This window comes from Synchiropus splendidus, chromosome 1 (assembly GCF_027744825.2).
Source record: "Synchiropus splendidus isolate RoL2022-P1 chromosome 1, RoL_Sspl_1.0, whole genome shotgun sequence".
Classification (NCBI taxonomy): Eukaryota; Metazoa; Chordata; class Actinopteri; order Syngnathiformes; family Callionymidae; genus Synchiropus; species Synchiropus splendidus.
In genome coordinates, this window is record NC_071334.1 from 52,690,416 (window position 1) to 52,713,695 (window position 23,280).

The 23,280-nt window shown below is 41.2% G+C and overlaps 1 protein-coding gene across 7 annotated transcripts in view; it reads left to right on the forward strand.

The window, feature by feature from the left end:
• LOC128762015 (probable E3 ubiquitin-protein ligase HERC1) overlaps positions 1 to 23,280 on the forward strand; it is a 41,042-nt gene that overhangs the window by 4,320 nt on the left and 13,442 nt on the right. For 2 of the 7 annotated variants that reach the window (XM_053869754.1, XM_053869765.1), the window contains exons 3-47: positions 3,139 to 3,234; positions 3,514 to 3,696; positions 3,779 to 3,991; positions 4,680 to 4,778; positions 4,835 to 4,931; positions 5,014 to 5,157; positions 6,746 to 6,873; positions 7,233 to 7,377; positions 7,446 to 7,617; positions 7,681 to 7,815; positions 9,307 to 9,472; positions 9,564 to 9,689; positions 10,043 to 10,267; positions 10,442 to 10,594; positions 10,710 to 10,842; positions 10,915 to 11,112; positions 11,199 to 11,411; positions 11,694 to 11,867; positions 11,961 to 12,075; positions 12,242 to 12,359; positions 12,440 to 12,626; positions 12,690 to 12,987; positions 13,061 to 13,106; positions 13,179 to 13,224; positions 13,861 to 14,114; positions 14,254 to 14,445; positions 14,516 to 14,636; positions 14,709 to 14,949; positions 15,008 to 15,153; positions 15,230 to 15,376; positions 15,446 to 15,543; positions 15,765 to 15,860; positions 16,208 to 16,375; positions 16,447 to 16,686; positions 16,761 to 16,844; positions 17,249 to 17,474; positions 17,810 to 18,098; positions 18,721 to 19,439; positions 19,897 to 20,110; positions 20,441 to 20,610; positions 20,709 to 20,747; positions 21,597 to 21,680; positions 22,213 to 22,399; positions 22,781 to 22,908; positions 23,018 to 23,226. In XM_053869754.1, the coding sequence (XP_053725729.1) occupies positions 3,139 to 3,234; positions 3,514 to 3,696; positions 3,779 to 3,991; positions 4,680 to 4,778; positions 4,835 to 4,931; positions 5,014 to 5,157; positions 6,746 to 6,873; positions 7,233 to 7,377; positions 7,446 to 7,617; positions 7,681 to 7,815; positions 9,307 to 9,472; positions 9,564 to 9,689; positions 10,043 to 10,267; positions 10,442 to 10,594; positions 10,710 to 10,842; positions 10,915 to 11,112; positions 11,199 to 11,411; positions 11,694 to 11,867; positions 11,961 to 12,075; positions 12,242 to 12,359; positions 12,440 to 12,626; positions 12,690 to 12,987; positions 13,061 to 13,106; positions 13,179 to 13,224; positions 13,861 to 14,114; positions 14,254 to 14,445; positions 14,516 to 14,636; positions 14,709 to 14,949; positions 15,008 to 15,153; positions 15,230 to 15,376; positions 15,446 to 15,543; positions 15,765 to 15,860; positions 16,208 to 16,375; positions 16,447 to 16,686; positions 16,761 to 16,844; positions 17,249 to 17,474; positions 17,810 to 18,098; positions 18,721 to 19,439; positions 19,897 to 20,110; positions 20,441 to 20,610; positions 20,709 to 20,747; positions 21,597 to 21,680; positions 22,213 to 22,399; positions 22,781 to 22,908; positions 23,018 to 23,226 (7,662 nt within the window). Of the gene's footprint in view, positions 1 to 3,138; positions 3,235 to 3,513; positions 3,697 to 3,778; positions 3,992 to 4,679; positions 4,779 to 4,834; positions 4,932 to 5,013; positions 5,158 to 6,745; positions 6,874 to 7,232; positions 7,378 to 7,445; positions 7,618 to 7,680; positions 7,816 to 9,306; positions 9,473 to 9,563; positions 9,690 to 10,042; positions 10,268 to 10,441; positions 10,595 to 10,709; positions 10,843 to 10,914; positions 11,113 to 11,198; positions 11,412 to 11,693; positions 11,868 to 11,960; positions 12,076 to 12,241; positions 12,360 to 12,439; positions 12,627 to 12,689; positions 12,988 to 13,060; positions 13,107 to 13,178; positions 13,225 to 13,860; positions 14,115 to 14,253; positions 14,446 to 14,515; positions 14,637 to 14,708; positions 14,950 to 15,007; positions 15,154 to 15,229; positions 15,377 to 15,445; positions 15,544 to 15,764; positions 15,861 to 16,207; positions 16,376 to 16,446; positions 16,687 to 16,760; positions 16,845 to 17,248; positions 17,475 to 17,809; positions 18,099 to 18,720; positions 19,440 to 19,896; positions 20,111 to 20,218; positions 20,248 to 20,440; positions 20,611 to 20,708; positions 20,748 to 21,596; positions 21,681 to 22,212; positions 22,400 to 22,780; positions 22,909 to 23,017; positions 23,227 to 23,280 lie in introns of all 7 variants that reach the window. The other 5 variants (XM_053869782.1, XM_053869772.1, XM_053869812.1 and 2 more) reach the window with 5 other exon arrangements.

Sequence of the window (23,280 nt, forward strand, 5' to 3'; positions counted from 1 at the left end):
AACTTGGGGCATGATAAAAAAAAGTTTACACATTCTGTTTTAAAATACAGGCTGTTTGTTTTTAAACCCAGCCCTAGCGACAGAGCCACAGTAGAATATTTGTGTGCTTCAGATGTTCAGATGCTTTTTGTGTTTCCCTCTTTGCTCTCTCTTAACTCAGTTCTTTTCTCTTATTTTTTTTTCTTTTTTCTGCTGCCAAATGATCTTGAACCAACTCACAAAACCATGACTCACTAAAGCAGCCACGGTTTTGCGGTAGCACTGCACTACCTTCTACAAAGAAGCGAGTCGTGAAAAGCAGTTTCTGTGTGGGGAGCAAATTTACGAATCCCAGGGTGGCATCCGGAGTTAATACCTTCTTCACCCTCTGATTGGCTAAAATAGCTCTCCTCTTATTGAGCATTTCATTTGGCCCCGAAAACGTCATCTGACATTCTCAACAGGCAGAACATCTGAGGTGATTAGCTCATCTCAGGAGAGGCAGTCTCGCCAGTCAGACACATGGAAGGCGCTACTTCCCCTACCATCCTGGAATTCCAAATTTGTGTGCTGGTCGTGGCATCAATTCACTGAAACACGCGGAATTTGCAACGCACCATTATTGATGACGCATTTCAACAGACCCAAACAAGTGAGGCGCCACAAAATAGAGTGAATTTGTGTTTAATACCGGTTAAATAAAAGCATAAATCTCTCAGGTATGTGTGTGACGTCAGCAGATTCGTCAGTATAGAGAAAATATTAAATTTACATTGATTTTGATTTACCACTGACCCGCAAAGTGTTTATTTTGTATCCAGTCGTGCCCAGTGGACTTATTCATAGAGAGCGTCTGCCTCATGTTGACACTATGCTCCACTGAATTAAACTGACTTCACGTCTATCACCGATGAATAATACACAAAAAGCATGACACAAGTTTAGTTTAGGTCGTGACAACATCAAATGCTGACCTGACTAACTTTAATCGAATTGATCGTGGATCTTAAGATCAGGGCAGTTTCTAGCTCCCTGGGAACCCTAGGCAAGTTGCTGTTTGGGGACCTCCAGTTTTTTGGGCAGTGATAAAGAGATTCCTATCCCTGTAGACGGTCTATTAAGATGCCACAATCAATTACAATTCATGAGCAAAATTTAAAAAATCAAACATTTAAATTGAGCCAATCCGCCATGTTAAACTGTTTGAATCAGAATCAGAATCAAATTTATTGCCATGGTCAGTGGGGAGCCCACTGACTAGGAAAGTGCCTTGGAATAAAGTGCAACAAAAAACAAATAAAATAAAATAAAATAAATAGAATAACATTACAAGAACATTGTAATACAAGGAAAATAGTAATTTATATGCTGATAAATTGAACAGATTGTGTATTTATGAAACATGTTGATTTTAGTTTAGAAAATCAAACAAACCAACAAGTGCGACGATAAAAACAAACCAACACTTGAATAATCCTATTCCACGTAACAACACCTAATAATAAGACAGACTATCTAGAGTAACAGCCCTGTGTGTCGTCTTCAGAGCATCTGCTTCCTGGCTTTTTTATTTGAAAAGTTACGAATGATGTCCTCACATTGCCAGTCTCATGGTCAATACAGATTACTGCAAGACCAGTGAGGCGATCCTGTCCCCTGAATATGAGCGTCAGCTTTAAGATGCTCCTCTCTGTTGAGGCCACAGTCACAGGCAGAGTGCTTGCAACTCTTAAGGCAATCCACTTTGTTTTTGTGGATCAAAGTGAGGAGCTCAAGAACAGTCATGTCATCAGACGGCAAGTTTTTTTTTTTTAACCCTGCAGCCAATTCCTTTCCATCAATGTTTTACCCAGTTACAGAAGCATCACGTTAAGAATGGTCCACAACATGCCTAATAAAATATTTCCATAAAATATATAATTTAATTATATTATTATTTACATTATTATTAGCAGTAGCACACTTTTAATTAGGGCCCTGTAGATAACGGGCAAACTTAATTATCTTGAATAAGGCTAAAATAATATGAAGTGTCAAGTGCATGAGAGACAACTCCCACTGATCAATGACAGGGCACTGACAACAACAACATGCCCTTCCTCCCTCGCAACTACTTAACTAAGTGTGTGCTCCAACCACCTAATAAAACCAAAAAAGTCAAACCACTTCTGATTTAATGTTTTGATGGATGATCTTGTGTACATTTTTGTGCCATTTTAGGTTTTCCTGTTGGGACAGTGGGATATTTTAAAAGCTTGTAGCTGTTGTAGCACAGCCTGTGCGTGAGTTATAGAGACATGGATTAACACTGAGACTGTCTTCCAGCTCACTCTCAATATGCATATTGACTCATCATTTTCGCGCATAATCAGCTTTGAAATATTTATGAGCAAATGCTACATTATTGCCGCAGATCTTGTGGTAGAAGATATTATGCAACAATATGTGTTTTCACTTCAGGCTCAACTGTCCAGGGCGATGGAGAGTGTGAGAAAGAGGTGAAGAAGCGGGTACAGGCAGGATGTAATAATCGGAGAAAAGTGTCAGGTGTGACGGGTGACAAAAGGGTGGCCAAAGGCCAAAGAGGAGATTGATGGAGGTGGTGAAGGAGGACATGAGGTTTGTAGGTTTGAGAGAAGAGGAAGCAGAGGACAGGGTGAGATGGAGTAAGATGATACGCTGTGGCCACCCCCGAAGGGAGAAGCTGAAACAGAAAGAAGAAGATGTGTTTTCATGATGGTTAAACATTTTGTGCTGTAGCTAGTAAACAACATGACAAAGACTGCAGGCCTGAATGTAGCTACCATTAAAAGATGCAGAATCTGATGGATAAATATGAGCAGAATGGATCAAATCTTTGAGGAGAGCAGTGACATGTGTGATGTCAATGAGGAGCCTGTCGCTACGAAAAGACCCATTCATCTTTTGTGACTACAGATTCTTCCACTCTGGTTGGTGTCTCTGGAAATAGGAACTAGTGAGGAAACCTGCTTCAAGATGAAGCCTTCAGTGACGCAAACTAATGTTACATTTTTGTGTAATTGTTCAGTAGATTTGTTTTCTAACATGAATTTGTGCAAGCCTTCCAAAGTTGTATTAGCGATCACTTAAGAGTTGTGATCTAAAAGCGTCCTCACAAGATTTTATCTTCATTTCCAGGGTATACGTGGAGAGATTGCAAACACTCAGGTGCTGAAAAAGGACACAGATGGGCTTTGTCAACTCTCCAAAGCTGCACTCTGTCTTTTTGAAGAGGTAAGCTTATACTGATGGGGAAAACGATTCTGAACTTTTCGGATCAAATGGTTAAATTAATTCCCACTGTATCATACAGTAAATTAACTATGGTTTTTATTATTTTGCTCATTGTAATGTGATTTCTTGAGCTATCCATGGTGAACTGAACTCTACCTTCACTACTACTATCAAAGTAGAACATTCAGAATTGATTTCATGAATTTCCTCACTATGGGACTAATAAAGGCCATCTAATCTAATATAATCTTTTTTTTTATTGGTCTTCTCCTTGGACAGGTTTGTAATTTGGCCTCCCACTGCCTGTGCTCCTGCAATGCTGACGAAGTTGCCCCTGGCATGGAGAGTGAGATGGTGATGGTTTATGTTTGGGGCAGCAACAGCAGCCATCAGCTGGCAGAGGGAACTCTGGAGAAAATTTTGCTGCCAAAATTGACCCAGGGCTTCAATGATGCCCAAATGGCAAGTAGACACTCCAACTGTGTGCAGCATTTTCTTGGTCATGTGGTGTAGTTTACCAAATGGGCCTCGTCTTGTTTTTCAGATCGAGGCAGGTCAGTACTGCACCTTCTCCGTATCAACAGATGGTTCGGTGAAAGCATGTGGCAAAGGCAGCTATGGTCGCCTTGGTCTTGGGGACTCGAATAACCAGTCAATTCCAAAAAAACTGGTTCTGGAGCCACACAGGAATATGAAGAAAGTCTCTTCATCGAAGGGATCCGATGGTCACACTTTGGCTATAACAACGGAAGGGGAGGTAAGAGAAGTCACTCAGTTTGACTCTCGTAATTTTTCATGTAAAATTACTGTGAACTTACATTTGGGGGTCCTTGTGTTTTCAAGGGGTAATTCAAGATCATTATGTTTGATAGAAATGTATTGTAGTAATCCAAGTCATATTTTTAAATGATCTGTGTTGGTTAATGTAACTTTTCCTAACCCATATAACAATATGGACACACACTTACCAAGCATCACTGAAGAGCGAATAGCTGAATCATTGCAAATCTTTATTTTTTTATAGATTGAATGAAACAATATGCTATTTGATTCAGTGACCCATGATTTCAATTCCAACACCCAATAATGAGAAGAAAAAGAAAAAGCTAGTGAGCTGAATGGTGATGGTTTTCATCTATTGTTGTGTGAAGGAAAATGTTTTGTAGCGAGATTGTTGATGTTGTTTGAATACAGTATTATTGTAGGTCAGGTTTGCTCAGTGTGAAATGCGGAGCTGAAGTTCTAGCTTGACTGAATATTGGATTACATATTAAAAGCAAATGTGACAGTGGTGTGTTGTCAGGTTTAACCTCAGTTAGGTTTGACCTCAGTTTGAGTGCAGTCATAGTTGGATTGCTAATTCTCCTGAAGTCCTTTTGCATGCGTGGCTTCTGATGCCAGCATGGCACACAGCTCAGCTCAGCTTCGATATTTTCATCTTTCAGGTTTTCAGCTGGGGTGACGGAGAATATGGAAAACTGGGCCATGGCAACAGCGCAACACAGAAATACCCTAAAATCATTCAAGGGCCGCTGACAGGGAAGGTAAGGAAGTACATTATCTTGGCTGAGCAAATGTTTGACCTCTGACCCTTTCCTAGGTGGTTGTTTGTGTGTCTGCCGGCTACAGACACAGTGCTGCTGTGACTAATGATGGAGAACTCTACACGTGGGGGGAAGGAGACTTTGGCAGGCTTGGTGCGCGTCTCTTTTTGAAGTTGACAATTTAGATCCTTTCATGGCAATTTTCCAAGAACATTTTCGTCTTCTCCTTGATCAGGGCACAGCGACAGCCAGAGCCGCAACATGCCCACACTGGTTAAGGACATCAGTGGTGTCGGGCAGGTTGCCTGTGGGAGCTCCCACACCATTGCTGTGGCGCAAGACGGACGCACTGTGTGGTCCTTTGGTGGAGGTGATAATGGTAAGCATTAATCAGTGATATTGCAAACTGTCTCTAGTTTCCTCACATGAAATAGGTTTTGTAAATATCTGAAAAGAGTGTATCATATTAATCTGTTAGAACAGTGGCACAACATTCATTTTGGAAAACATATAGAGGCAGGGCATGGCATGGAAAAAGTAGCTGCTATGTGCACCATTAACAGAGCGTACAGAACATTTATTGACTCGCTTGAGGGTATGTAGAATTTTATTTTGTCATAAAATATTTTTAAGGCTTTAAGATTAACTTTTCTGATTTTCGATTTAAATCAACATCTCAATTTTAAGGAATGAGATTTTCAAATTGCAAAGGCTACAATTTGAAAAACTTAAGTGCATCGTAGAACTGAAGCTGGTCACAGTAGCAAACCTAGCCACCTACTCCTCCTCAAATGGGGCAACCCGCTGCACCAGTCACTGAGGCGGCGTGCTGTCACTTCAGTGGTGACGGCAACAGTCAATCAAAGATTATTTGGACTGTCCAACCCATGTCTCATGTTGGTTCTTTATTTGATCACGTTCCTTGTCTGTGGCATCAAGTATGAAGCCAGCCAGCTTCATCGTCGTGGTGACGCTTCAGTGAGATAGAAAGTATGCATACAGGACTGAATTTTACTGCATCCACTTCACTTTCCATTGACTGAAATGATCCATTTTACACTTTATTAAAATAGAACCCAGTCTAGATGCAGAAAACTGTAAAAGCCCCCTGAGTTTTTCGGTGGGGCCGCCCCCTCAACCGTGTTGGGTTTATATTTTTTTTTTTCCATATGCTGTAGTGCTTAGTTCCTTTCTCATATTTTATTTAAGTTAATGATAGTTATACTTCATGTTTACAAGGCTTGAGGCCAATAGTCTATTGTGCTTAAAGGTTTTTCTTCTTACTGTTTAATAGTAAAATGATTTTATTCATTTCAATGTATGCATCAGTTCATGTCATGTCACTATAATATGTAGGCCTGGCTTACAGTTTAGATGTTGATCGTATCAGATTTTGTGTTGGTCAACCTATAGAACGATGTATTGCTTGTGATTAGTAAATAATGCAGACAACAACACCCCCCAGCCCCTGCCCCCACCCCTCCAAAATAAATAAATTAAATAAATAAATTGCATGCTTTATCACGATCACCATATTGTTAAAATAAATCCCTATTCATCTCGCTATTATTTCAGCCCTGGTCTATAGTGGTTACTTGATAAAATATTTGAATGACAATTGCATGCAAATATAAATTGTGATTTTCAGACTATTGTTCACTTTGACTGTTCAGATTCAAAATAATGGTCTTGGAAAGTCAGCTGTCAATTTCCTGCTTGGATGCTTGCCTAAGGGATACAAACAAGCAAAGGACAAGTGTAATCCAGTTTGTTTTCTGAAGCTCACATGATCATCATGTTTGGATTGTGGATGAAAGAGAGCAATGTTGACTGCGATAAAAGAAAATCATTTTGACTGCGCAGTTGTTTTTCCATAAAATATACTACTGTCTCTAATACTCAAAATTGTGGTACAAAATCAAGTCTAAAGGTAAAGGACAGACTCTAAATGTCTCCTAACACTACAGGTAAACTTGGACACGGAGACACCAACCGTGTTTATCGACCCAAAGTCATTGAAGGTCTTTATGGATTCATCATCAGGAAAGTGTGTGCGGGAAGCCAGTCGTCATTGGCGCTTACCTCGGCTGGACAGGTGAGGTGACGCATATTGAATCGGCTTGAGGTTGGACTCGGACTTGTCCATTGAGCTTGTCAGCTTTGTGATCCACTTATTTCTCAAGCTGTGTCCGTGTTATTTGCCATGTTGTGTTTAATTTTCGTGCAAACCTGGTTTTAGCAGACAATATTTCAGGACCTCAATTCTTAAACTCTGCAAGTACAGAAGCTATTCACTTGGGCACCACACCTGCTCTGCAGCTGCCTTTTGATTCTCACTGTTTTAATTTTTAGAAATATAGTTAGAATTTTGCTGTGTCAAAGAGGTTTCCTGAAATAAATCTGAAGCTGCCTATGTAGTTGGAATCTAATGATCATTTTGTCTTCTTTATTCAGGTCTTCGCTTGGGGCTGTGGTTCATGCTTAGGATGTGGGTCTTCCGAGACCACCTCTCTCAGGCCCAGGTTCATAGAGGACTTGAGTATCACCAAGATCATTGATATTTCCTGTGGAGACAGCCATTGTCTGGCGTTGTCACATGGTGAGTCTTTTCAAAACATTGCGACAAGTCCGATGGCTGTTTTTGCATTCTTTTGTTTCTTTGTTTAGAGAATGAAGTGTATGCATGGGGGAACAACACCATGGGTCAGTGTGGTCAAGGCCACACCTCCACACCGATAACCAAACCCAAGAAAGTCCTTGGACTGGAGGGGGTTTCCATCCAGCAGATCACGGCTGGCACATCCCATAGCCTTGCTTGGACAGCAGTTCCAACAGACAGGTAAACCGCGTGTTTATTGATTTGGATTGTGGTGCCGTTTAGTTATTTTGCATTGCTCTTCAGACAATTGGTGGCGTGGCATAGACCCTTCTGTGTCGACCTAGAGGAGAGCACCTTTGCGTATTTGAGAAACTTCCTGGAAGGTTACTGTGATGGCATCGAGAGTGACACTCCTCCTGCCCCATTCTTATCCAAAAGGTATGTGCTTAATGTAGTGTCATTTTGGGAAATAAATAAATAAATAAAAAATATCCCCATGCTGATGTGAACATATGTGGCGTGTCACTTCTCATATTGAGCAATAAAATATATGAAAAGAAAGTTTACACAGTAACCTGTTTGTGCATACTGTATGTACAGAAATGAAAGCCTCATAAGTTTTGCATAAACACACAAAAACAAATGTTCTTTCCTCTTGGAAATCCGGTTGACCTCACCGAGCATTTGCTTTTCACTATATCACATCTGAATCAGAGCCCTTCATTTCTGGCTATATGCAGAGATTGCACATGTAGATTTTTGCCGAGGAAAATCATTTGATCAAGGTATTCAAGCACCAATGCACTGTGACAGTGTCAGCTACTGTTGAGAACTAACAATAGAGGGGAGCGTACACGTCCCTTCTGAACTTCAGGATTGCTGACACATAATACTAATCTAAATATTGAGTGAGGATGGGCAGGGTTTATGTTCTCTTCATCATTTGAATTTGTCTCCAACTAGTAAAACATGATTTTGTGTTTCATACTGGGTCTGGTTCCCAGTATTGCTCTATTCTCGCCCAGGTCCACTTATCCCTTGCGCATCCCCAAATGGGATACACATGTCACACATGGGCTTTCCCAGTTTCAGCTGTGCAGTAATTTGAGTGTTTTGTGAATTAAAAATGCATTTAGAACTATGATCATGAACGTAAGTCCAGATTCCCTCAATATTCCTTTGTTTGGATTGTTTTTGGTGCTTTGACGCTGCCTGTGCTCGCGACTTCCCTTCATTTATTGTACATAAACATAACATGCACAGTGCCAGGTAATGAATCAAATCGGAGGATTTGTTGAATCGAGGTAGAATTGCAGACCATTGCTGATTCGTTTTACCCAACCCTATTTGCTATAGAAATCATCTACTGCTTATCCTGGAAGGCCAGTGCAGAGCCTGAAGCAAATCCCTGCTGTTATCTCAGGAGAGGTCGACAAACACTTTCCGCAAGTCGCCCGTCCTGTGCATAAACAATAGCATTTACACAGCGGTATTGTTCAGACAATAATGCCAATGTGACTGCAATGATACTGATTTCAGATTGTAGTTCACTATCAAGGATAAGCATCACAAATCATTACAGATTAACAGCAAATGTCAGCAGCAAGGGCTGTGAGTAGGTGGTTGCAGTTCATACTGACTATTTCTCTGGAGGCGGTAGAGCAGCAGACAGTGGCAGGAGGAGAGGAACAGCATTGTGGGGGCTGGTGGTAAAAGATTTTTAATAACATGCTCCTCATAGAAAATATTGTGATAAATAAATCCAGTTCTGTGGCACTTGCGTAACCTAGAAAAATGGAGCCTGACGTTTCTAGAAATTATGGGGTAAATTGGTGAAAAGTAAGTTCTCTATGAAAGAGAGAATTGTGTTGCTATTTACTGAGGTTTATTAATATATATTTATGTCCTGCTCTTCATGCCCGAATTTAGGGACCACCACCAGTTTATTCTGCTCTGCATGAAGCTGCTGTCCATCCATTTGTCTCTGGCTCATGCTGGGGGCACCGGTGCCATGGTGCTGGGTGCTCAGGGAAAACCACTGAGAAACCTGTTGTTTCGGCTCATTGACACCAACATGCCTGACACGATACAACAAGTAAGAACTCATCCCTTTGTGATCAGGAATGGTTTATATTAGAGCTGTGGTTGATTCTCCTGTGTAACACTATTGCCTGATCATTTAATAGGCAGTTATGAACACACTATCTATCGGGGCATCTCTGTTGCTGCCTCCTCTGAGGGAAAGGACCGAGCTTCTCCTGTCTCTGCTCCCTCAGGGCCCCCAGAGTTTAAACGTTCTATCCAAAGGACAGGTATGTAAAATCCAATTAAGCAGTCCCCTTTATGAATGTATGTCCAATGATGTGTTTTACTTAAATCTGGAGAAATTTGCCTCATAAAACTCAGCAGTAAAAAAAGCTCCTAGAAAAAATTCACAAGGGTGTCAATTGCATTAGCATGACAGTTAACTGTAGACCTCTTAAATTTTAAATCTACACACACAAGAAATGGTTTAACAAGTATGGCAAACCATCGATTCATCCATCACCTACACAGTCTTTGATTTTTTTCCTCTCAATGTTAAGTAAGAAATTCAATGTTAAGTGTCTGCATTGCGTCTGTCACCATTAGTCACTCAACCTGCCCTTATTTTTCTCTTTCATAGCGTCTGCAGCTGGACATGGTCCTCAACAGCCTTCAGGATCAGAGCCATGTTGCTTCTCTGCTTGGTTACAGCAATTTTGGGGATGTTGGAGTCCTGGGGCCTCCGCTCACACCTGCTTCCACTGTCCGTCCCCCATCCTCTTCCAGTTGCATCGATGACTACGATCCCTTGCACTTTACGGAAGTTCTCCTCAGGACTTTACTGCTTAGCGTTGGTTTTTACACGGTAAGGGAAAAATCCATTTGCTGTAATGTAATGTGACAAGAAAATCTAATACAAATGAGTAGCAAGTAATACATGAATTAAAACATATAATCCAAATATCTTGGTGCACACTATTGTGTAGCAGGTTCTAACTCCTTCCCTTGTCTCTGTCCTCTTCAATATGTGTGGAAACAGGAGCGTGCATTCGGGGAGTTGGAGAAGAACAGCGACAAGCTGCTGACTGGTGATAATCAGAGACAGACTGATGCTCCCTCTCATTTTCACCAGTTACTGTCTGCACTTCATAAGCATCTGCTTGCGCATTGCTACATCCAATACAGCCCGGAGGTTGGTGTGAAAATGTAGTCATATGTACTACCTAATAATTCTGTTCAGTTTGGGAAGGATGATGTGACTCAGAAATGACTAGACAAATGTAATCATTACCTCCACTTCTATGTAGGATGACCGCAGTGTAGCTCTGCTTCGAGAGCATCTTTGCCTGCTGTTTCCCTGTGCTACTGAGACTCTCAGGAGGTCTGCTAAACTCTTGAAGGAGAGTTCAAAGGACAAACAAATAATTAAGAAGCTGCACAGTAAGGGTTTTGTTTTATTTTTTGTCCTCATCCTACTTTTCATTGACCATCCCGTTCTTCTCTGTTCCTCAGTGGTATTGTACAACTCTGTAGCTGGCAGTTTGCTCTGTCAAGTCATATATTCCCTCATGCTGCTGCCCCTTGATGTAGTCCAGCCTGTCCTGAGCCATCTGCGAGCACTGTTGGAGAACCTTAACAGTTTCAACAGGTTGCTACCTGACACAGGCCTGCTGGAGGAACAGGAACTTGCTGTGGATACCCCGAGTTATGGTCAGTCATGCAGCCTTCACTAAAACAGGCTGAATGTTGTGTGGTGTATTTTCATAACTAAAGTGACCAATGTGGCATCTCTGCAGAGAAACGTGAGGAGAACACGAGCGTGAGACAGAAGGAGGAGTGCAAGTGGGTTTGGCTGCTGGACCTGGAGCGTTCTGTCGCTCTGGCAGTGGGTCGCTGCCTCAGTGGAATGCTAGAGGGTTTGCCGCCAACAGCTCAAGAGAGAACGTCCAAATTCTGGCTTTCCAATATCCTCTTTAGGAACGGCATCGAGATGGACTTTGAAGAACTCGGTAGGCTAAAATGTTCCGTTTAGAAAAACCACTATAAAAATGAGAAGCAGCCCTCACTAAATAAGTAAGTTGATAACAACTTATAGAAGGTGGCATTTGTTTTACGTTGATCAAAATAAATTTGAATATTTAAACCTGGTCGTATAATAGAAACGTTTCCATTCAGAAACGCTCCAGTGACCGGGAAGAAAGCCCTATGACTAATAAGATGAAGTGTCCAATGTTGCAGCTTTTATCTCAGATTGTGTGAATATTTAACTCAAATAATCTATTTCTGTGTAGACTCCAGCTTGAGTTGGTTGACCGAAGTGGTGCTGCTGGGTAATTGTGACTCCAGACTGACTGAGCTGAGTGTGAATGAGGAAACCAGAACTTTGCTGGAACTGGCACTGGGGTCGTCAAGAGGAGCTGCAGGTGACCTGTGGCAGAAGATGGAGGAGTATGCGCTCACTAAAGGTTCATGTGTGCTATCAATTATCATGTAGGCTTTGTTTTTAATTACTGGGAAAAGTCCTGGCTGAGCCTTGTTGTTTTTTTCGGTGAGAACAGAGTGGGAGGGTGACGGATCAGCAGGTGATTGTTTGCTTCAGACTGTGTGCCGCTGCAGTCTCGCTGCTCTCCTTAAACACACTGGGCTGAAGGATAAGGCTCTTTGGCAAGACAGGTGATTTATTATTATTATTTTAATGTCATTGTTTGTTTTATATGCTTTCAAATACATCACCGCCACAGTGCTTGGTCATCAGTTTTTTGATTGTGTTGTGTTGCTGTTCACTTTCGGGTGCCTGGTTCTGAAAGATATATACATATATATGCTTCATCCACATCAGATATGAGCCCTGTGACTTGCTGCTGGATGTCTTTGAAACAGTTTACAAAATCAGGATCACGCTGTTGGCCAATAAGAACGCTCCAAGAACATCACAGGTTCAGTCTGCTGCTAAACTGGTATAATGAATTATTGGACCATTAAAAGTGTTTAATTATGGAGCCATTCTTCTTTCATGGATCAGTCTTTCTTTGTGCAGGTCTCTCAGTCCACCCAAAGTCCTGATATGGACCAACAAGAACCTGGCCCCTTAGTAGAAATTGAGCGACACCCAGAAGGTCACTGCAACAGGGAGGTCCAAGCACCTCCAACACCAACAGCGAACCACAACCAAGAGGAGATTTCTGATGAGGATACGTTTGGAAGCAGTCGAATGTACCTCTCTGGTGAGAACATCTTTTTTGTGGCTAAATGGTGCAGGATGAGAAATGGTTGTTTTCTCCCTTCAGAGGTACTGGAGTCATTCATGGCGACACGGGAGGCAATGCAAGTGCAGCAGAACGTGACTGTGTACGAGTCCTTTGGCACCTCCAATCAGCCTGGTAGCGCGGAGAGTCCTCTGAGCCCAGAACAGGAAGAGGATTCCAAGCAGAACTGGGATGAGCAGAGAGAATCTGAAGAAAATGTGTCCTTCCCTGTCGCTTGCCATCTGGTGGTGTCCCGTTGCCTTTTCCTCCTGTTGGGGGTCCGCCCTGCTTGGATGGAAACCAGCGAAGGAGAGAATAACACACTGAATATTGGATTGAGGTGTGAAGTGCCTTCTGAAATTTGATAAAGATTTAGATCGCTGTACGTCATTGAGGGTAATTTTTCATTACAGGAAAACAGCAGAATCCGAAAATCCGAAGGATGATACAAAAAAAAGGGTACTTTTATTTATTCATTGCAAACACTACTCTCATCTATTAAATAAACACAATTACGTCTTTCTGCTTTAGTCTGAGCAGCTGAAAAGTCCTTTGGAGTCTACGAGGAACAAAACAGGTAGGTTGATTTTTGATCCACATTTGGATTGATGGATTGAGTGAAAATATAAAGCGTCTTTGATGTAGGAATGAACTGTTGCCTGGTTGTTTTCTTGTCACATTGTTGTTTTTTGTATTTATGAATTGTATTATATTATCACATTATGATAGCTAGCTCTATAGAAAATCATTTACTAAATCCTGAAGTAAAAAAAAATGCTATTCCTTTTTGTACTTATCAAACCAAGTAAACAACTTTAAGCAAAATAAATCTCTACCATCAAGTACCTATTGTTTGTAAAACCCTTGTTTTGCTTAAGTACTTAGCACTTTGGTCAGTATGGATATAGAAATGAAATGGAACCTAGTGTGCTCATTATTTCAGATGAATGTATTTAATTCCTGATGTACGTTATTTGGTTTTACATTATATTTAATTTTTATTTATTTTTCTATTTTGTTGAGTTATTATTTTGCTTAAACACATTTTGAAAATCCCAATTTAATACTTTACTTTTAATACTATCAAATTACTATTTTTATTTTTTGGTTTGTATTATATTTTTTTAGTTTTTGATCTTTTACTGATGCTATCTTAAAATATTGTATAGGACTAGATAGGATAAATAAGCTGGCTTCTGTAACTCCTATGCAGGTTTACCTCTCTGCTCTCTGGGCATCATGAAAGACGCATGGGATCGCCTCAGACAGTGTATCACCCTTTCACCTCCTCTGTCTCACTCTGGAAACGACACGTTACCAATTCTCAACCAAGTTTTCCAGTTTGTCTGTGGAAGCATGTTCCACCTTTCTGCCTTTGGGGTGATGCACCCTGGCAGTCAAAGTTGCAGCGAGGCCGACCCCAAAGCTATCACTCTCGCTATAATGCAGCAACAAGAAAGAGCTGAGGTAGTCACACATTTCTTTCGTGTTTGTATGACAAGATCTTGAATAAGCTGTGCAATGCAAACCCCATCAATCAAAGAGCATACAGTGTCCTTTTAGAATTTATGTCAGCCCTAAAACTATCTGATTTTTTTGTTGCAAGATGCGATTGGAGGCATTCAGTCAAATGTCATCCTTCCTGTCGAAGATGGAGGAAAAGAGCAGTGGATTCCAAACGTCCAGTCCAGCCTTGTTGCAGTCTGTGCAGCTCCAGTTCCTCTCTGGGTGTTTTGGTTTGGGAACACAAATTGCTGGTTGCTACTCAGGAACTAAATATGAGCTGCAACATTACATGGTTGGTGGAGAGTGTTTCACTTTTGGTGTATGTCATTAATCTGTGCTGATGCTACTGTCTGTTTTCTTAGTCTGGTACACAGTCAGCTTCTTTAGAAAAGCAGAGAGAGCTTCAGCTGGCTGCCCACAGGTTCTACAAGCAGGTCATCTGTGTTCTAAGACAAAAGGTCTTGTTGGAAAAAGAACATCCAGGTATCATTGGTAACCACTTCCCTTTTTGTCTTTGTGTTGCTCTTATTGAAACCTTGCTGGTGCAATTCTTAGGTTCTTGCCAGCATCTTCTACTCGCCACCATGTTCGCACTCAATTTTTGCTATCAGCCTATGGACCTGGTGTTGGTCATTGAATGTGGCATCCTGGATCTCCTTGCTATGCTGACCAACAACAGCTGCACAATGTTTCATCAAAGCTGGTTTTCTGCCTCGACCACCGGGCCGCTGCTGTTGAGTGGGGTGGTCAAACTGGCTTGTGCTCGACTGCTTCAGATATTAGCCGTTGCTGCCAGGTAAGGGTGTTAATAAATATAAGGAGTGATTATTTTAAAGCGAGTGATCATTTTTCAGCTCCTGTGAAGACCTGCTTCCTGTGGATGTTTCCTGCGCTCTCATGGAAGTCATGTGTGAGCAGCTCCAAAGTATCTTGCTCACTTTCCAGCAGCAGCAGTCGACAGAGCAGCTGACCACTGACAGAAAGGATCTGGAGCTTACTGGTGAATGTTGGTCTCCTATGTCTGATTCTGTGTTGATTCGTTTGGATTACTTCAAGATAAATCTTTTTTGGTACAGACAGCCGCAGAGCGATGGAATCCCAGCTTGCAGACTTTTTGGTGTTTTTGAGACGTGTGCTGTCTCTGCGTGTGCTGAAAACACTTTCCACCTTTGTCAAGTGGATCAATCCTCTCATGACCATTATTTCCAGCAAGTGCTCTTCAGGTGTAAAATCCCTTAATATTTATCCAATTACAAAACATTTTTGATATCTAATCCGAGTTTCATCTGCAGGGAGTCCATTCTTCCAAAGCCTGCGCATTAAGATTTTGGCCTTTCATGTGTTGGAAAGATTGCTTCCTGCTTGTTCTGAGCCAGATCAAACAAAAATGGTGAGATAAAATGCTCTATTTTGTGTGATGTTGTGCTGCAAAATTAATTACAGTGCATTTATCTGAGTTAGCATTGTAATATAAATAAATTAAGTTTGTGATACAGATATGATAGATGGTTATGATGACCAGTCTTTTACATTTCATTCATTTGTTTTACATTTGATGTCCTCCTTTAGTGGTCATATCTGTATTGCAGCTATTCTCCTTTTGTTTTTCAGATTGTTAACCATCTATTTGAGCTGTTATCTTCTTATATGTGGGAAGAACCACTGGCTGAGAAGAGTCAAGAAGAAGTGCTTGAAAAGGACAAGAGGGTAAAATAAGAATTGTTCCCAATCTTAAGTGTGACCCCACTTTAGATTGGGAACACACATTACCTCAAATAAACTACCGATTCATGTTGTTTTTTATTAGCAACATGCAGTGCAATGTCCTGATTTGCGTCAGACAAGCCAGACAATATTTTGCCTTAGAATGGTCATCGCAAGTTCACTCTAAACAGCCCCTGTAATTATGGATTAGAAGTAGTAAGTAAGCAAATGTGTTCCCTCGTGTTGGGATAGTGTTGCCAGCCGTTTTGCTTGAATTTTAAGGACTGTGTAGTATTCTTGACCCTATCCTCTGAGGTGCTAAAATTTTCTCTTTTCAATTTATTTTGCAGAACTCTGGCAGCTATGATGAATGTATTCCCATTGGAGATTTCTCTTTCGACCCACATAAATTAATCTGCTGTGCTTTGGAGAGTGGAAATGTACTCTCTCATGGCACTGGAGGGAAAGGATATGGCTTGGCGACTACTGCCATCAGCTCTGGCTGCTTCATATGGAAGGTAGGTGACGACTCTCATGAACAATCTGCCCTCCAAACACTGTGCTGACGCACTTCTTTCGCCCTCCTCAGTTCCATATCACCAAAGAGAACCGAGGTAACGAGGGCACGTGTATCGGCGTGTCACGGTGGCCTGTCAGAGATTACAACCATCACACCACAACGGACATGTGGCTCTATCGAGCCTACAGCGGCAATCTGTATCACGGTGGAGAACTTGTCCGCACCCTTCCTTCTTTCAGTCAAGGGGACACCATTACCTGCATTCTGGACATGGAGGGTCACACAGTATCATTTGCCAAGAATGACAAGGTGAGTTCAACTTTTTTTTTGCTTGTTGTGTGAATTTTCCTTTTTGAATTTGATTTAATTTCTTTTCACTCTAGGAACCGAAGTTGGCTTTTGAAGGTGTGGTTGCCTCAGAACTGTACCCATGTGTGCTGTTCTATAGCAGTAACCCTGGAGAGAAGGTACATTACAGGACTTTTTGCATTGAGGCACTTTTAAAAGATAGTTAAAATAGCTTCACTTTCCACAGCTTAAATGTTACTTAACGCACGTCATTGTGGGATAAGTAAAGGCAGTCTATCTGTCAGCATACTAAAATAGAAACTTCACTGGTGGTGCTTCGTATTCTCCTGCTCTGTGACTTTGTCGCCTACATTTTAAAAATATACTTCCGCTTGAATGTTCAGTTTCACATTACCTTGAAGCATTCTCACATACAGTATACAATCAACATAATAACATGAAGTATTCGGAACATCATGCCTTTTTGTATTTATTTTGTTTGATGGTCTCACGCTCACAGTATCACACCGAATTAATGCCACGATTATATAACACTGAATGTTCTGCTTATTCTTGTGTGCAGGTTACGCTCCATGACCTACAGATGCGAGGCATGCCCAGTAAGCTACTTGCAGGAGAGCCCTTCTGTAGTCCTCAGACCACTGTATTGCTGGAGTCCACGGTGCAGCTTCTCCGCAAGCTTCATCAGTGTGACCAGTGGTCTCCTCATATCAACCAGTACATCCACAGTCACCTGGAGCTCATTGGGCCGCTGCTCAAGGAAGAGAAGTTTGGTAACTTTGTGTCAGGTATGCCCAGCTTTTTTTTTTCTGTAAGTACATTAAGTACTGTAAGATGAGTCTCACTGCTACATTTATAAAAACAGATTAATAGCAAGCTGTAAATAGAAATTGGTACTCAACACTATGTCTAGTGGAAGAAAAAGAATATATATATATATATATATATATATATATATATATATATATATATATATATATATATATATATATATATATATATATATATATATATATATATATATATATATATATATATATATATATTTATTTATTTTTTTTTTTTTTTGTTGAAAATAATAATTGTGAATGGAAAGAAAATTAATTTTATTGATTTCCACCAGGTCACACTCCTACGCAGTTTGAGAAAGTAGACAATGAAGGGGACAGTGACCTGCTGAGTGACAACTCCGCTGATTCACAACGTTGGTTCCTGTCAGAGACAAAGCTGTCCTCACTGTGTACTGAAATCTGGCCAGTGCTGGCCCTCATCGGAGGGGTTGATAGCGGCCTTCGGGCAGGAGGCTTGTGTCTTCACAAGCCCAGTGGTCGCCGGGCCATCCTTCTTGGGGTTCTGAAAGAGGGAAGCTCATTGGCAAAACTCCAGTGGGAAGAAGCAGATCTCTCAGTCAGGTATTACACACACACACACAAAAACACACAAACACATTTGTATTATAACTGGGGTGAAATCATGTGTTTGTATGCACACAGATGACTAATGCAGCCATCAGTGTCTCAAAGGAATAAATACTCATGTCAATTAAATAAATGTAATGATGAGACAGTTGGATAGCAGTCAGTAACTCCTTGCATTTTTATTTGACCAAAAAACCTGTAAACCTATTGTTAAACCTCAACAAACTCTTCCAAGTATATTAGCAGTTGCACAAGCTAATATCAACCTGAAGAAAAATGAAAAACCCAGAATGTGGGTTGCCTACTTTTTAAAGTTTTCTTGTTTCATGTCTGTCTCTTTTAAAAAGGAAGGATATTGAAATATAACTTTTTGTTGGCATCTTGAATCTTATTTTTCATTACATACAAATCATACTGCTTCTTTCTTTTCACCTCCCAGAATAATTTAAGATGTTCAATTGTTTCATATTTTCCTTTGTCGTCATTTAGTCCTCCTGACCTGTCTTTCTTTTGCTTCCTCCTCCTCAAACTTAAATCCATTAACTGCTCTTGAATCCATCCTGCTGTGACTCGTTGCTCTATCTGTGGGTTCTCACCATCATTTCCAATAACTAAGCTCCGTCAATTCTTGGTCACCCAGCGACACGCCGATCGTCTCGCTGGAGCCCTGTGACATGCCTGGCTATGATGTCACCCGTCTGGGAGGTCTGAAACCAACTGTGTTGTTAGATCTCATTTATTTGGTGGGGCTGCTGGAGGAGCACGGATGGAATGGAGCTCAGCAGCTTCTTAAAAGGAAATACTCAGTGGAGAATGACTTACAGAATTGCACAGATGAAGATGTGTCTCATAATCTGGATTGGCTGACTGAAGAGGAGAAGAAAAAGCTTGAGCAGCAGAGGATGGAGACGGAGCCCTTCCCATCGCAAACATCTAAGATTCTGACACAAACACAACAAACATCTCTGCTTGGCAGGATGTTTGCTCAGGAGCTGAGAGCCGTTCGGGTTTCCTACCTTCTCACTGGTGCTTTGAAAACTCTGACTGTGATATTCAGCTGTGAGAAGCTAGCAGATCTGCTACTGGTACCAAACCATGACTCCTCAACAACAACCCCGACAAGCCCAAATTCGGACCAAAGCAAAGCCAACTGCAAGCACTGGGATGAGAGTGCGGAACTGAGGTCTGTGCTGCAGTATGTGGTGCAAAGTATGGTCAAGTGGGCCGTGCGACCTTGTCCCATCAAACAGAGGGTGTCTCTTGCTGACCTGGAAAGAGCTCAGTTCATGATCTACAAGGGGGCGCTCAACCGACTCCAGGACAAAGAACACAAAGGTTTGATGTCAGCTTTTACCTGTGTTATTAACCATTGCTAGGGAATGTGAAGCGTTTTAGTTTCAGTTTAAATATTTGAGATAGAACTGAATGGACTTCTGGGTCTAGAAATAAAATTGTTTAATATAGTTAAGTGTAGTTATAATAGTTTTACAATTTTAAGATTAGACTTTTAGATAAGTGTTAGGTCATGGGAACACAGTGAAATAATTTGTAGTGTGCACACTTGGCACAGTTGTTGGCAACAGAACTAGGTCATCTTATTATTATTTCTACCCTTGCCTAAGAAAAACAGTCATAGAAAGGAAGAAAGTAATGTAAAAATATAGTTGAGAAAATTGTTATTTATGCTCATTCCTGCTGTGCAAACAAAGTTATATCATTCTTGGTAGTCATGTTTGTTAAATCACAGTGATCAGTGTGATCTGACTTTTTTTTTTCTTTGTCTTACTTGTAGAATCAGGTCCCAGCTTCTCCTCTCAGCCCTTATCAAAGTCCTCCAGCTCTGTGTCGTTGTACAGTGCTGGGTCGGAGGGGACAGCCATTTTCGGACAATCCAACAGAGCCTCAGCCTCGTCCTCCAACACAGAACTGGCCTCATCTCTACCAACAAACCTGCAGCAGGACAGTTTGGACAGCTTTGACCCTTTTCTTCCCATCAGCCTTCTCCAGTAAGTTGGAGCGTTTAAATATTCACACTGAATTCAAACTGAATTACTTGACCTTACTGCAACACCCTACTGAAATATAAAAACGTTACTCATTGGAACTTTTGGCAGAAGGAACCTTACTGAAGTCAAGGGGAAGGGTGAGTTAGGATTGGTTAATATAAAACTCAGAGTGATACATCTTGCCTGCGCCATCTGTAACCACGGCTGCAGTACTGTATTTTATTAACCCAGCCACTGCCTCAGTGTCTATAACAGCTATAAAATGATTTATCAAATTCGCTGAGTAGGATCAGTGAATTGCCACTACACTGTGTTCTCGCCCCTTTTTAGGCACATGGTGCTTACTCGGTTTCCCACACTAACCGGCCTGGTCAGCAGCCCCCCTGTTCTGCATCCCTGCTTCAGCCTGGCCACTTCCGCCTCATGTGATGCCTTCACTGAGCAGCAGACTAGCTTCATGGAGCCTGGTCCTTGCATCACTCAGGCCAGAAGCAGTCTGGGTAAGAGCCAGGCACATTTCTTAAAGGATGGCTTTTTGAAACCACTTTATGATGTGACTCAGGAATCTAACTATAATGTACTGATATCCAACATTCAGTCTCAGAGAGAGCAACTGCACTTTGTTTTAACTCTTCAGGTCAGTTTGGTATTTTCTTCAATTGTTATTATTCATTTCTTTCTTTTTTTGCTATACAGGCTTTATAGAAACAGATGCTGTAACACAGAATTATGTTATAGCACTGCATCATCCAATATTGTGATGAAATACATTATGATTCTATCACGTAACAAACCCCATGTATTTTAGAGCTAGAAAAACACTCATAGAGTGCAGACATCCACTGAGCTGCTTAGCTACACCCCTATTTTGATTTAAAAAAAACCAAAACAAAGTTACATTATAAACGCCAAAACGATGCGTTTCCTTTGCTCCTCATGCGGCAGTCTCTTGCATTTAGATATTAACAAAGCAATATTTCATTATGCATGTAAAAGGTGCATATGAATCTGTGACATAACTAATTATTAACCGATACAACCATAATGTATTCATTTGTATTCACTGTTACACAAAACATTTTATATCCATCCGCTTTTCAAAATGAATTAGTTTATGATGACTGTATTTTCAGCTTTGTGCCTCAGGTGATCTGCTGCTTGTTCTGGCATGTGTTGGCTCTGCTATCACTGATGTTATCACATGACTGCATGACAGGTTTTCGAGTTGCATGCTTGAATGGCCTTAGTCTCATTTGGCTTGTAAATACATGTTTTCTTTTACACCTTTCTGTTCAATTGAAGTTAATGTCAGATTAGTAAATTTGCTGGACAGTCAGTGTGTAGAGTTGACTATGATGACCTCTTGGTTTCTTGCTATCAAGTTAATGCAATGAGATTTGTTGAATGTCATAACCAAACATATTTAAACTGGAGGTGTGGGGTTGTTTCTTTCTTGTGCTCTATTTCTTTTCTCCTTGAACTCCAGAACGGACACAAATGTTTGTCACCAGTCGGTTGCTAGAAATGGGATTCACTATGAGACATATCTACTGGGCCATGGAAGCAGCAGGTACTGCTCGGTAGACTTCTGTCAATTTACCTCTGGGACCTCTTAAAGTTTGACTCTCAAGGGGGTGGGAGGGTATAAGTTGAGGTCTATGGCTGAGAGAAAAATTCCGGGGAGAAATTGATGCGTTAACTAGAAAGCATATGTGGAAATGCAGTTGGTGACTAAGGCCAATTTGCAATGGCTCTTCATAACCACATTTGTTGTTTTCAAACAAGAAATTCTGAAGTATTTTGCATTATGTATTATTATATATATTTTAGATTGTTTAAAATCCACTTTTTACAGTTATGATTTACTTTGCAGGCATGGCACTATCACTGACAGTATGTACAAGGAACAGAGGTTTTTGATTGTACACTATACTTGGTGTATGCTCACTGAATCTGAAGCACTTGACACACTGTTAGTCACCGGATCACGCATCCCCAGTGACCTTTGACTGACCACATTTGCATGATCATATGGCGATTATGTTCAACATGAGTTTGCAACACGGTATGATCACAGAGTCACTTCTCATGATCTCTCCCAGATGTTGCAGGTGACTTGGACTCTCGGACGATTGAGGTGTTGGCCAGCTGGATGCTAGAGCACCCGCTGACTGAAGACCAGCATGCAGGAAATTCCCCCAGGGCGGAGGGGGCACCTGACACCCCATCACCAGATGGGCCAGAGACTGTACAGTGCCCTGAGCGCCCCACGAGCCAACCGACTGAAAGGTTAGGGATTTGAACGAAGAAGGAGTTTTTCTTATGAAAAAAAATGCCCAGTTATTCAAGGAACAGTAGGAGACTGAAAATGCTTTAATGCTAGTGATAGCAAGTCTTGATATGAGTCTGCGCAAGTGTGATAAGAATGATAATGTCCTCCCAATCTCTGTTGGTTCTTATCCAGTTGATTCACCAAAGCTGACGGACTCTATATGATGTTGTTATCTCTGAATTTTTTTCTTAAACATTTTATTTAATAAATAAATGTATAAAAATACTATTTGAACTCCACATCTTCTGGCTACTTAATGGCCGCAGCTACCATAATGGCTATAACCTCCACCAGTCGTCGCGACAAAACATAAACAACATAAAACCACTGTTTTATAGCTTGTTGCCGGGACTCGACTGGATTGAGCGGGAAAACTTTTTAGACGTCCACCTGACCAGGAACAGGCCTCCACCAGCACGTCGACGGCGCTCGGGTCCGACCCAGAGGACATCTTTTCGAAGAGCAGGTCATATTATATACAAGACTTCATTAGTTTACTTTATATTACTGGCTTGTTGGTGCTTTGAGTCTACATTATGCATTTTTTAATTTTGCTATCAACTCTCTGGTTTTAGATCTGCCGTCACCCAGCCCTCTACCTCAGCTCTTCCAGCAACACCCTACTGTCAGTGTTTGGCCTGAGCACGTGGAGTTTCATTCCTTCTCAGCAGAGGAAGAGTCAGAGTTCGGCTACATGGACGATCCGTACCATGAGGAAACCTACGAGGACCTTCTCACTCCGTCTTTGTTCAGTTTGGAGAGGGATGCTCTTCAGATCGTAGAGGTGACATTGTGATTCTCTTCTGTGCATATGCGCATCTGAGCGAGTTACGGAGTT